This window comes from Rhineura floridana, chromosome 11 (assembly GCF_030035675.1).
Source record: "Rhineura floridana isolate rRhiFlo1 chromosome 11, rRhiFlo1.hap2, whole genome shotgun sequence".
In the NCBI taxonomy this organism is placed as follows: domain Eukaryota; kingdom Metazoa; phylum Chordata; class Lepidosauria; order Squamata; family Rhineuridae; genus Rhineura; species Rhineura floridana.
Window position 1 is genome coordinate 12,124,725 of NC_084490.1, and position 13,341 is coordinate 12,138,065.

Below are 13,341 nucleotides of genomic sequence, written 5' to 3' on the forward strand. Positions count from 1 at the left end.
GGGTTTCTGCTTGTATTCTGGTTCTCAAAAGTGGTTCTGAACTTCCTTGTAGTGCCATATGGTTGTCAGGCAGCCATTCAGCTCCTTCCTGAAACTTTCCTCATCTTAGATTTTGGTCAACTTGATTGGCTTATACAAAACAGTAAAGAGATATTGGTGCCCCTCTTGGCCAGCTCGGAATAAATTAATTTGAACTCTTTAAATAGGTGGTTTTAAGCCATGACCTTTGTCGTCAGCAGTCTCAACATTCTCCTCAGCAACCTACCCAGAGCTTTTTTCACCTGATCGTTCCTCAGAGAGTAGATCAGGGGGTTGAGAAAGGGTGTAACGGCTGTGTAGAAGAGTGTGACTGCCTTGGTGATGGCTGACTGGCTTTCACCACCTGGAATTAAATACATTGCTCCCACTGTGCCATAGAAAAGGGTCACCACTAACAGGTGCATTGATATGGTGGAAAAGGCCTTCTGACGACTGCCTTGGTTAGAGGATTTCATTAGGGTGAAAATTACTATGCTGTATGATAGTACAACAAAGAAGACATTGCCTAAAAACAAAGATTCCATGGAGACTTGAAACATAAGGGGGGCATTTCCAAGAGGAGGGCAGGCCAAGGACAGGACTGGCACAGGATCACATAAAAAATGATCAATGATGTTTGATCCACAGAAGGATAGCTTGGACATTAAGATAACTGGGACAACATATCCCAGGAAGCCAAGGACCCAACAAATGGCCACCAGGGAATAGCAGGAATTTGGGGACATGATTTGTGAGTAGTGCAGTGGGTGGCAGATGGCCAAGTAGCGATCCAAAGCCATTGCTGAGAGGAAGAAGAATTCAGTGTTGCCGAGAGAGAATAACATGTAGATCTGGAGGAAGCAGGCATGGAAGGAGATCAGCCCTGGAGGAGACACCAGGTCACAGAGCATACGGGGCACAGTTGTGGATACATAGCACAACTCCAGCCAGGAGAAGTTGCTCAGCAGGATGTACATGGGCAGGTGAGCCAGGTGGGCATCAAGGAATACCACTGTGATAATGGTGATGTTCTCAGCTAAAGTGATGATGTAGAGGATGGTAAAAGAAATCAGAAAGAAGAATCGCTTCTGCTTCTCAGCTCCAAATCCCAGCAAAATGAATTCCTCCACTGTGGTGCCATTGGCCCTCTCCATCTGGAATCACATAACAGAATCACTTTTGTATACTAACTGAGAGGTATCAATTACTTCACACACTTTAAGCCTGTCTGCTTCTCTGTTTCCACTAGAAGGTTCAGGCTAAGCAGGCATGCCATGTAGGGAGTGCAGTGGGGTTTTCCTTCCACTGACTCTGTGTTTCAGATGAAAAGCAATTATTCAGCAGAAACTACTATTTTTCTGATTAGCTATAAATTAAAATATATAAAGAAGTCATAGAAACAAATGCAAGTAACGCAGACTGCTCTGGAGCAATATAACTGTGGATATATCCAGGAGCTTTGTTGCAAGCAGCTTAGGAAGAAACAGGAGCATAAGAAGCTGTTCAGTATCGACTCAGTCCATTGGCCCATCCACCTCAGTATTGTGGACATTTACTGGCAGCAGCTCTCCAGGTTTTCAGACAGGGGGTCTCTCCCAGCCGTACCTGGAGATTCCAGGGATTGAACCAGGGACCTTCTGCATGCAACACAGAGGTTCTGCCACTGGACTACAGTCCTTCCCTGACCCAGTGATGTCTATCCACCTCCCCACCATAAACACACACACACACACACTGCTAAATCCAGAAATGACACCAAGTCAAACCATACGTGTTCAATCTGTTCTTGTTGTTGTTTAAAAAGAGTCAAACAAGACTGATGGAAAACACCTCACTCGAATCTGCTTATGAGTGAAATATGTAAAAGCAGCCCCTGAATTGGAGTTTCCCCCCATCCCTAGTTACTGTACCATTTCCCACAATCTAATCTAGCTTTCTGGAGTGTCAACCTCCAAATTCAAGGAAGAGGGAACACAAGTGCTATCATTAGGTACCAGATCCTAGATTATTAGCAAGCTATCACTCTAGAACATAAGAACATAAGAAGAGACTGGCTGGATCAGGCTGGTGGCCCATCCAGTCCAGCATCCTGTTCTCACAGTGGCCAACCAGATGCGCATGGGAAGCCCACAAGCAGGACCTGAGTGCAAGAACACTCTCCCCTCCTGTGGCTTCCTGCAACTGGTTTTGAGAAGCATACTGCCTCTGACTGTGGTGGCAGAGCACATTCATCATAACTAGTAGCCATTGATAGCCTCATGCTCCATGAATGTGTCTAATCGTCTTTTAAAGCCATCCGAGTTGGTGGCCATCACTGTCTCTTGTGGAAGCAAATTCCATAGTTTAACTGTGCACTGCCTGAAGTACTTTCTTTGCTCTGTCCTGAATCTTTCAACATTCAGCTTTACTGAATGTCCGTGAGTTCTAGTGTTATGAGAGAGGGAGAAAAACTTTTCTCTATCTACTTTTTTCAGGCCATGCACACTTTTATACACTTCTATCATGTCATCTCTGACTCACCTTTTCTATAAACTAAAAAGTCCCAAATGCTGCAATCTTTCCAATCTAATAATGAATGGTATCCCATGGTCCCACAGATCCGCAACAATGCTAGCTTTCAGCATTACTAGAGCAAAGGTAAGATGAAAGAGCCTCCTTTGCGATTACAGCCTTGGATAGATATATGATCCTAGGAATATCACGGGGGTTGTATCTGCAATTGGTACTTAAAACTCATCCCAGTCTTATTTCCTCCCTTGCTGCTCCCAATGCAAACTGCATCATGCACATTGCACACTCTGCCTACAGGACACAGACATTTCTTCTTTTGCACAATGGCATGTCAATTTCACCTCTGCCTTCCAGATGCTAAGGGTGGCTTGCCTGGGTCTTCTTGACTGTCTCCCATTCAAGCTAAGACCTGCTCAGCTTTAATTATATAATGGCACTTGTTCCACTCACTTCTCCAGGTAGCTCCAGGATGCAGGGTTTACTTGGGTTTGGTTCCCTTTGGAAGGCTGTCACTGGAGGGTTTTTGGCATTTTGTAATATTTGTGGTTTTTTTTAAATGTACAGGTTGCGCATTAATGAAACCACAGAGCCTAAATACTCCAAGAGAGAGCTGAATCGCATTGCTTCCACATCATATTTCCAATATGCTTGCAGAACTCAAACCTCAGCTCTCTGTGTCACATCTTCTGCCTCATTCAAATTGCACTGTCCTTTTCACACCCAGGCTCTTGGATTATCTCATCATTAGTGGGGTGCCCTTTTTCTGATTCATTCTATCCAGCATCAATTAGCTAACATTTTAGTTCCCATGGCAACATATTTCTTGTATTTCACCTAACAAAGGTGCTGAGCCAGACCCGGCCAGCAGGTTCAACCCCCAATCCCACAATAATATAAAACCATCAGGTCCTCCATTGTCTGGGCTCATTTCTGTTCTGTACTGCTCATTTATTTAGTATTTCACCTAACAAAGGTGCTAGGCCAGAACCAGCCAGCAAGTCTAACCCTCTGCTGTCCAACCCCCAATCCCACAATAATATAATACCATCAGGGCTCATTTCCATTCTGTACTGCCCATTTATATGATGCGCATCAGGATTTACTGAAGATCTTTTGTTGTTGCTGCTGCAGTTGCATTTTATTTATTTTTTTGTGACCTACGTTCTTCTTTAGTTGGAATTCCTCCCCCGATTCAAGTTTCCACATAGGTTTCCTTTGCCTTGGTCACAAATCCCATTTCTGTGCCTCAGTAGTTCTCGACATGTTTCTCCATCCATCTCAAGGCTTGTCCGAAGTGGTATGCTGGAATTTGGGGTGGGAAGGTGCTGCTCTCTGTTTCTTATGTTGGTGCCTATCTGCAGTATTATTAGAGTGAAAGTAATCAAGGACCATCTTGTGGGTTTGGTAGAAGAAATAGCTGAGATGTGTGAGTGCATGCGTGCACCAACCAACCTTCAAACAGTTGGTTGGCTGCAGTTTTAATCATTGACTGAAAAGCATCTTAGGTACGAGTCTCTTAGGAACAAGACCATTTTTCACCGAAACAAGATCTCTTGAGGAATATGATTCCACCTTATCTCCCCCTGTCTTCACTATGTTTCACAGGGAGTTTTGTTTACTATTTTCTATTTCTTCTACCTTGGTTAAATTCATTCACAGGGATAAGTACAGTCCACTTCTGCTCTGGGATGAGTGAAGAGATCACTTTAGGTATATTGGCATTTTGCAATATTTATGTGCAGCACTAGTTTGGTAATAATAATAATAGTAATAGTAATAATAGTAATATGCCAGTACTCATATTGTGATGCAAGTGCTAGCATACATCGGCTGCCATGGGAAGTAAAAAAAAAACCACAAAGAGGTGATGGTACTCCACAACAGTGAGTAATATCACAGAGAGACACAGAGAGAGAACACTTTGTGTGTATTCACAAATATACAGGTTGAGCATAGGTGGAAGCTCAGCATTAAACCACTCCAAAAGATTTCCCCTTCAAATTTCTAATGGGGCAGCCAACAGCAGAAGTTGTACATATGGTTGGGGGGAGGAGCCTAACTTTGGGTTTTCGCACCTCTGATCCAAGAAATAAAGTTGGCAACATTTCGCAACAGCCATAAGGTTAGTTAGTCATGTCCAGAAGCATCAATGGGTCTGCTCTGAGGAGGACTAGTGTTGAATACCACCCATTGGTTCCATAGCACCAGACCTTTGAAATGCTGTGCCATGAGGGACTGGCCTTGCAAAGTTCTTTTCCTGGTTTTGGAAGGACAGGGAAAAGCTAGTGGCTGATGATTTCCCAGTAGACAAATAGCCCAGTGTCCTCAACTGGTGGTTCATCAATAGGGCCTAATGATATTAGCTGTCTCCTGACCCCTGGAGATCTCTCCTGAATGTTTGAATGAGATACACATCAAAGCTTGGGGAAGACAACATCCTTCTAGCTGAGGAGAGGAGACAGTGACACAGTAAGAACCAGAATTGTCAGTAGTCAGGGGAGAGAGAGAGAGAGAGAGAGAGAGAGAGAGAGAGAGAGAGAGAGATTCTTGCAGGATGATGTATAAAAAATTGAGTTTGTGTCCTAGGGATGCCAAGATCGCTCACTGGGTAACATTCTTCCTTGCAGAAGTGCCTCTTTTTCTCCACTGACAAACTGCTTATATATGAGTAAATAAAGCAGGTATTACAAAGATCCCATACGTCTCCAGACCTCTCTCATTCAAAAGGAACAAAACTTTTCAGTGCTGCCATAGAACTTCAGTGATTTCTTTATACTCTTTTTAAGTGTTTATGTTTATTCTGTACATATTAGTTTTATTTTATAGTTTCATTGATAGAACTCATCTTTAATCAACAAATGGAACCTTCGACAAAATGTTGCAGTGTAGAGCACGCCTGTTCATGGCTGGCTGGCTGGAACCCTGCCAACTTCAAGAATACTCCATTCCACCTTCCCCTAGTTTTCCATTCCATTCCAACTGTCAGCCCATGGCCCATGGGCATGCTCTGTTTTGTGGTTGTCCCATCCCAAGAGATGTTCTTCCTAAAGATTTTTCCCCTTTTGCAAACCTTGCATTTCGCAGAAGACTGCTAATGCTTCACTTGTGTGTATGGATGGTGCCATTTTGGCTACCTGAGCACTAGCATCCAGAGAATTGAGATTGCTGTTAGCATGTGTCATTTGTAGCCACAAGACCAGCACTGTGGGCCATATTCTTTCAATGGGGCTATGCCCTTGAGCATTGCATGTTACACTTCCCACTTTTTCATTGCTCCATTTTGTTCATTGTTTGTCAATCTTGATTTTATTTTCTCTTCCCTCTACCAACTGACTCATTACTAGACTGAGAACTCTGTGGGTTAGAGATCTTTGTTTTGTTACCTATGAATAAATGCAACACTTATCATGTCTAATAATGCCCCTTGTGTCTATCTGTGCATCCATCTCCTCCTCCTCAACTGGTTTGGTAGAGCAAGTGGAAGACACACTGTGGGAAAGCTTAGATGTTGAAGAAGGTAATTGGCTGCATTGAGAAATCTATTGTCTCTCATAGGACAACCCTAAGCCAATCAACATAAGGGGGTATCACTTCTTCTCTTTGGATTAGGGAGGGATTGGTGCTTCTGCATCACTACTCCTATTTTCCCTTCATCACAGACCCAATTGTATGCTCAAGAACCAACACACTTCATGTTACATCAGGGACAGGGAACTTGTGGTGCTCCAGAGGTTGGTGGCCTCCAGCTCCCATCACCCCTGAGCATTGGCCATGTTGGCTGGGGCTGATGGGAGGTGGAGTCTGTGACGTTCCTGCTTATATTGTAAATATGGTAAGTGCTGGTTATATAGAAGAGATATGGTAAGTGGAGTGAAAGAGGAGGGGGAGTACATGAGCAGTAAGTAAACTTTATTGCAAACTTAGCCATAGGCCATGTGCAAGTACACATACATCCATTGCTAACCCACATACCATAAGCAGTGTTAACTCGGAAAAGCTATGTCGTGGCAACCTTCCCTTTGACAAAAGCCTTTCTTAGATTTTGTGCTGCCAAAGCAAAATTAGCCACCACAAAGGTCACTGGGTTAAAATTATCAAGTAAGAACACATTTACCTTCTCCCAATCAGAGCAGGGTGCTAAAAAATCTAAAAACAAGGATAATTTTTTTTTTCTTGGGTCTTCATATAATGGGCAATGAAGTAAGTAATGAGCAATCTCCTCTATTGCCTTACAGCCAAAAATACATTGACGTTGAGCCACTGGAATGCCACAAAACCGTCCTTCCAAATAGGCCGTAGGCATTGCTTGAAAACGAAGAGCAGTGAATGCTGTTCTAATAGGAGCTCTATCCAGTACATCTAAATAATTTGACATAAAATGATTGAGTTTAAAACATGGAAACCAGATTGAATAGGGGGCTGTTATTATGGACACCCAGTCCTGTGCGGCGTCACATTCGAAAATCCAATTTCGAAGGCCAATATTACTAAGTTCCAACAGTTTAGATTGAGAAAGGTCATACTTAGAGAGAATCGATTGACATAACGTCGCCCATTCTCCCGACAACATTTGGTCCTGCCAACATTGCTTAACTAGGGCTGAGTCATCCATGTTAAGAATTCGGAGCCAATAACGCAAATAAGCTAGATCAATACATGCTGCAACTGAAGGCAAACCCAATTCAGCTCTAAGATGTGCTGACGGAGTCCCCATTGGAAGACCTAGCACTTGTCTCATAAATGTATTCTGAATGGAATATAGATTAGTTCTAGTTGTGACTCCCCATAATTCTGCGCCGTATAAAATCTTTGAAAGTATTTTGGCTTTTAATATTTTTATCATAGGAGGAACAAACTGACCCCCCCGAGAGAAAAAAAAAAACCTTTTGGCTAAGCCAAGGGCACGTGAACCAGCGAGAGCTGCTGCCTTTATCTGCGGAGTCCAAGAGACTCTGTTTGACAAATGGATACCGAGATATTTAAAAGTTGAAACCTGTTCTAATGGAACTCCATTTAATGACCAATTGTTCTTAACTTTCATAAATTTGCCACTAACCATTATTTTGGATTTAGATTGATTAATCGTAAGATTCTGGGAGTGACAATACTCCTCCAATTTTTGGATCATACGCTTAAGACCAATTTTTGTTAAAGAACATAAAGCCACGTCATCCGCATATGAATGGAAATCTTATTAGCACCAATTTGGGGGGGGGGAAAGAAGGCGATGATAATGCCTCTACTATATCATTTATAAAAAAAATTAAATAAGAACGGAGCCAGGAGTCACTCTTGCTTAACCCCCCTGTACACTGGGATTTTAGTAGAAAGGGTACCATCATTCCCTTGTCTCACCTGGATAACATTTGTTTGATGGAGGGCCCTAATCAACCAAAACAGCCTTTTGTCTATATTTGTTTGAGCCAGTTTTTGCCAAAGAAGCCCCCTGTCAACTGTATCGAACGCCGCAGAAAAATCTACAAAAGCCATATATAGAGAAGGAAAGGCTTTCAATCTTGTTTTCGTGATTAAATGATGTAGTATAAATGCCTGATCAATAGTACTCATTTTAGGTCTGAAACCGGCCTGTTCCTTACATATTATCGAGTTAGACTGGTCCCAAACTTTTAGTTTATTTAGTAAATAACGACTGTACAACTTCGATGAAACATTTAAAAGGCTTATGGGGCGATAGTTTGCCGATTTTGTGGGGTCACCTTTTTTAAAAATTGGGACCACGATACTGGTTAGCCATCCCTGTGGAAAACTACCTGTGTTATTTATATGAGTAAAAAGGGCTGCAAGAAGGGGCGTCCACCAAGATAAATCCTGTATTAGAAAGTCGGGGGTAACATGTCCTCCCCTGGGGCTTTTCCTGCTCTCAGGGTGGACATCAACTCCCCGACTTCTTCGGGAGTGACCGGCGGCCAAGCCGGGAGACCCTTCAAGGCCTCTGTAATAGCTACTGGCTTTGGAGGGGATAAACTACCAAAGATAGAACTAAAGTGGGCCACCCATTCCTCCTGCATAATAGGAGGAATAGGTGTATAATTCTCTGGGTCCAAGCTCCCCTGCAGGAGTCTCCAGAATTCTTTCTCATTCCTGCTGTGGGATGCTCTTACCAAGGCCCTCCAATTTACCTGATAAAAGAGTTTTTTCTTGGATTTGAATAAAGCTTTATAGGCTTTTCTCTGTGATATTAACTGTTGGAAAGTGTCAGATCGATTATCTGATCGAAATAATTTAGTTTTTTTAATAAGTTGGTTTTTTGAGGTCCGACATTCTTTATCAAACCAAGTTCTATGGCGAAGGGGAGCTGTTGCCACCGTTAGAGATATGATCTGCGGGCTAAGCTCGGCTATTATGGCTTCATATGTCCTTAAACAACTCTGTGGGTCTGTAACGGCCCGATAATGTAAATAGGAGAGGGAGTTTGTTGACAACAGGCAATGTGCCCTTGTCCCTTCTCCTGAGACCATTTAAGACATTTGCGACCGTACTGAAGTCCTTTACTAGAAAATCCTAGAAAGTCAGGTCTTCTAGTTAAAGAGGTCATGAGGATTAGCCTTAATGGTCACTTTCTGGTCTCGCTAGGATGTTAAGTTCCTTGACGCTATTTATCAAGGAATGAGAACCTAGAATATAGTCAACTAGACTGGCCCCAGACCTTGCTAGGTAAGTAAAGGAGCCTTTAGAAAGATCCAAAGGGGAACCATTTAAACAAACTAGATGAAATTTTTGAATTATTTGGAAGAGGGCTAAACCATGCTTGTTAACTATTCAGTCCCTCGCAGATCGATTCAAAATAGGGAAGCCCTCAAGTAATTCAGTAAGAAAGTTATCTTCCTTTGGGTAATTTGGGCCCAGCCTGGCATTAAAATCACCTCCCAAGAGGAGCTCATAGGAAGGATACCTAGCTTGGAGAGCTTCCAAATATGATTCCAAGAGTGGCCAAGGAGATTCATGCTGGATGGAATTTGCCGGGGGAATATAGATATTAACACAAATAAAGGGCGGAAGGCCAGAAATCCTCAGACCCAATGCTATAACAAAATTCGGGGCCTCCAAGTTAAAGACTGATACTTGACAAACAAGGTGAGAAGCCACCAAAATGGCCAAAGCCCCTCTTCCTTGACCTTTTGATGTATATTTTATGGCTGGTTTAAGCCAAGATTTATAGCCTCTAAGCCCAATTGACTCTCCAGCAGTAAGCCACGTTTCCTGGAAGAAAATAATGTCAAATGATTGAAGAAACTGCGTAAAGGCCAAGTCCGCAGTCTGGCTCTTCCAGCCTGCAATATTCCAAAATAATATCGAAAACGGAGATCCCGTTTTCAAAGCGCCCGATATATTACCTCTTTTGCGAAATCTGGAGATGTTCAATGAACCATTAAATTTATCTATTGTATTAGGCTGCTGTCATGGACATGAAGAAATAATGTTTACTATTGGAGTTAATGTACTGACATTAGAGATTACACGGGAGTTTTGAACAGTCCGCTGTGAAAAATCAAATTTAGTTTTTTGAATTCTGTCCGGAGATCCCTGTTCCTCTGGATTCAGCAAATGCATCTCCAACCATGCCGAACTTGTCGCGGGCTTTACTGGGCTCAGTGGCGGATCCCGCTGTTGAAGGCTGGCTGGACTCGTCTCTCTGACAGAGGATATATGACCATCATTGTTACTTGATAGTAAAGATTGCAAAAAAGATTGGTTAACTAGATTTGTAGAAAAGGGAACGGTACAAACGTCCGAATGCGATGAGGGGGGTTGAAGGAGGGCAGCTTCATTTTCATTAGAACTTCCCTTTGTTAAACTTTGTATTAGTTGGTCTAATCTATTAATAATTTTCTCCTGTTCCGATTTAGGTAGGCGACCATATGAGTTCGCTGGGCACTTCCAAGATAAAATCTTATGCATCCGTCAGGACTTAGACTCCAATACTATGGCAGTTGCACCTAATGAGGTATCCGGGGCACGGTCTTGTCCTCATTTATTGGATGAGTTTCAGTTGGTACAGCTTGAGGAAGTTGACAAGGTACTCGGACTGGTGCGTGCAACCACTTCTGCTCTAGATCCTTGCCCTTCTTGGCTAGTGAAAGCTGCCAGGGTTGAAACAGCCGGATGGGCCAGGGAAGTGATAAATGCCTCCTTGAGAGAGGGAGTGGTCCCTAGTCGCTTAAAAGAGGCGGTAGTAAGACCACTCCTGAAGAAACCTTCCTTGGACCCAGATAATTTGAACAACTACAGACCGGTAGCGAACGTCCCATTCTTGGGCAAGGTCTTGGAATGGGTGGTTGCCAGCCAGCTCCAGGTGCTCTTGGATGAAACCGATTATCTTGATCCATTTCAATCCAGTTTTAGGCCCGGTTTCGGCACTGAAACGGCCTTGGTCGCCCTGTATGATGACCTATGCCGGAAGAGAGACAAGGGGAGTGTAACTCTGTTGATTCTCCTGGATCTCTCAGCGGCTTTTGATACCATCGACCATGGTATCCTTCTGGGGAGACGATTAGATGTTCTTGGCTTCTCTGGCTAAAAGTATTTGCCTGAATCCAAGAGTCCTCATTTCCCTTCTGCAAGGGAGAATGGATGAAAAGTGATATAGGTGAAGCTTTATTAAAAAGATAACGTTGTATCAAGATTCCTTGAGTTAGAAGATCGTCCCTGATCTTATAACTCCAGTCGGCAATATGTGTCGAACGTAGAGTAGATATCATTCTTCTATCCGTGTCATGTGAAAATAGATGAGTCACATGTTTAATGCAATTTTTAAGCTGAGCATCCGGCAGATATTGATGGAGGTAAAAAATGAAACACTGTTTTATCGAGGAAGTTGACCAAAATTCCGTTGACTTTAATGAAATTGTAACCACTAGCTTATCTCTCAACAATTGTAGTTTCCAATGCAATCCATTGCGAGAACTGGCAGGGAAAGGAGATGCATAATGAGGCTTGTAAGAGTCTTGGGAGTGAGATCCATTTCCATCCAGCTCTGAAACAAGCCCAATTGATGACTTATCACATCCTGGGATGGAACTTAGTTGGCACAAATTCGATAGGCTTGCTCTTATAGATTTTTTTTGGAGGCGGATGCTGATGTTTGATGGACTTTAGTTGAAGCATCCAGTAGTTTAAATAAAGGCTTATAGTTCATTTTCTTTATTGGAGCCAACTTTGGGTTTTTGACGTTCTTCGATTTTTTCTGTTTATTTGCTCTCCTGGTGACCAGGCATGTTGTCTTAGCGTCCGTCTTATTCAGTTTAGACGCCTGGGTCAAATGATCCTGAAAATTACTATCTATATCGAGAATGACAGGAGAATTTAATTTCTCTGTAAGAAATGGCCTCATTGATTTGATTAAGGTGGTTAATAAGCTATTTGTTTCAGCGATATACGCCTTTATTAGGCCTAGTTCTTCTGTAACTGCCATACCCCATCCCAAGGATGCCAAATTAAGACCAGGAACATTCAAGTAATTTGAAGATTTATTTGTAGTCTGATTTTCTAAAAAGGAAATCCTAGATTCCTGAGGCTCAGCTGTTGAATCAATTGTAATTACTTCTGAGGGAAACTCGTCATCTCTCGAAGTTAAGGAACAATTAAAGCCCGCATCCTGTAATTCTTCTGCTAGACTTCTAGCATATGTATCTTCCTTTGATAGGTTAATTTTTAATTGGCGATCTAATGACCAGTCATGAGGATTTAATGTTTGAAGGTTAGCCTTAGGTTCTCTTGGAGATACAGATGAGAGTTGGAGAGTATCCAACTTCAGAGGGAAGAATTGTGTTATCTTGGCTTGGGAAGAAGGAGGTAAAGTTTCTTCTCCTCCTGGGGTTATGCCCAAGTCTTGACATTTTTTCCTTGTAAATATCATTAAGCTTTGATACAGAACTTAAATTGAGCACTAACACCAGCTGTAAAACTCTGGAAGTTATAACAGCGAGACTAAGTCGAAGGAAGTTAACTCCTTATACGTCTGTTACAAATAAACTGCAATTAAATCCCTCAGTTCACACATTCCCTCTGTCAATGTTTATGCCTTCAATCTGAAAAATTGTAGCTATATCACTATAATGTCCTCTATAACCTGCTCCGTTAACGTCCACTCGACTCCTATGAAGCAGCTTTTTATCTTAATGTAACTATCCAGTAGCTTTGTAGTTGTAATAATGACTCCTTTGGAATGTATCCCAGTTCTTTGAAATTCAAGGGTTATTTTGTTTTATATATTTGCCATTAATCAAAAGGAATAATAAAGTTACAAGAAACAAACAATAGGAGCGAGAAGGAAGGGTGTCTTACCGGAACCGGAAACCCATTGATCCTCCTACATGAGCAGTAGAATGCTGAATGATTGGCTGAGCGTTTGAATGGCTGGGAGTATAAATGGAAGAATGACAGTTGAATCTGGGTAGAGGTTTGGTGGTGAATTGAGGTGGTGGCTGTGAAGTGGTGTTTGGAGGTTGGTGTTGTTGTTGAGAGTGAGTCTGAGTTCTGAGGCAATTAGTAAGAAATCAAGTACATAACAGAATATAGATGAAACCATACTCTTGTGAAACATTCCTTAAGTAATCTTGTTATTTCTAATTCTTAATAAATATTTCTTGGTTAAATAAAAGCCTGATTCCTTCAGCTGGGATACACATACCAGGGGGAATAGCAAAATAACCAAGGCTGAACAGTTTGTATCGAATGGTGGCAGCGGCGGATCGGAGGAAAGTGTATCCAGCCCCACAGAGAAACCCAGGGCTGCAGGGGGGTTTACAAATTACCTATACCCATTGACACAAGATATCGAAATAGCCAGGC

The 13,341-nt window shown here is 42.3% G+C and overlaps 1 protein-coding gene across 1 annotated transcript; it reads right to left on the bottom strand.

Annotated features, from left to right (window-relative positions):
- Positions 1–212: 212 nt before the first annotated feature.
- On the bottom strand, positions 213–1,172 carry LOC133367376 (olfactory receptor 11G2-like). The gene has a single exon (XM_061591477.1). It carries the CDS (start codon positions 1,170–1,172, stop codon positions 213–215), a length of 960 nt encoding a protein of 319 aa, XP_061447461.1.
- Positions 1,173–13,341: the final 12,169 nt, after the last annotated feature.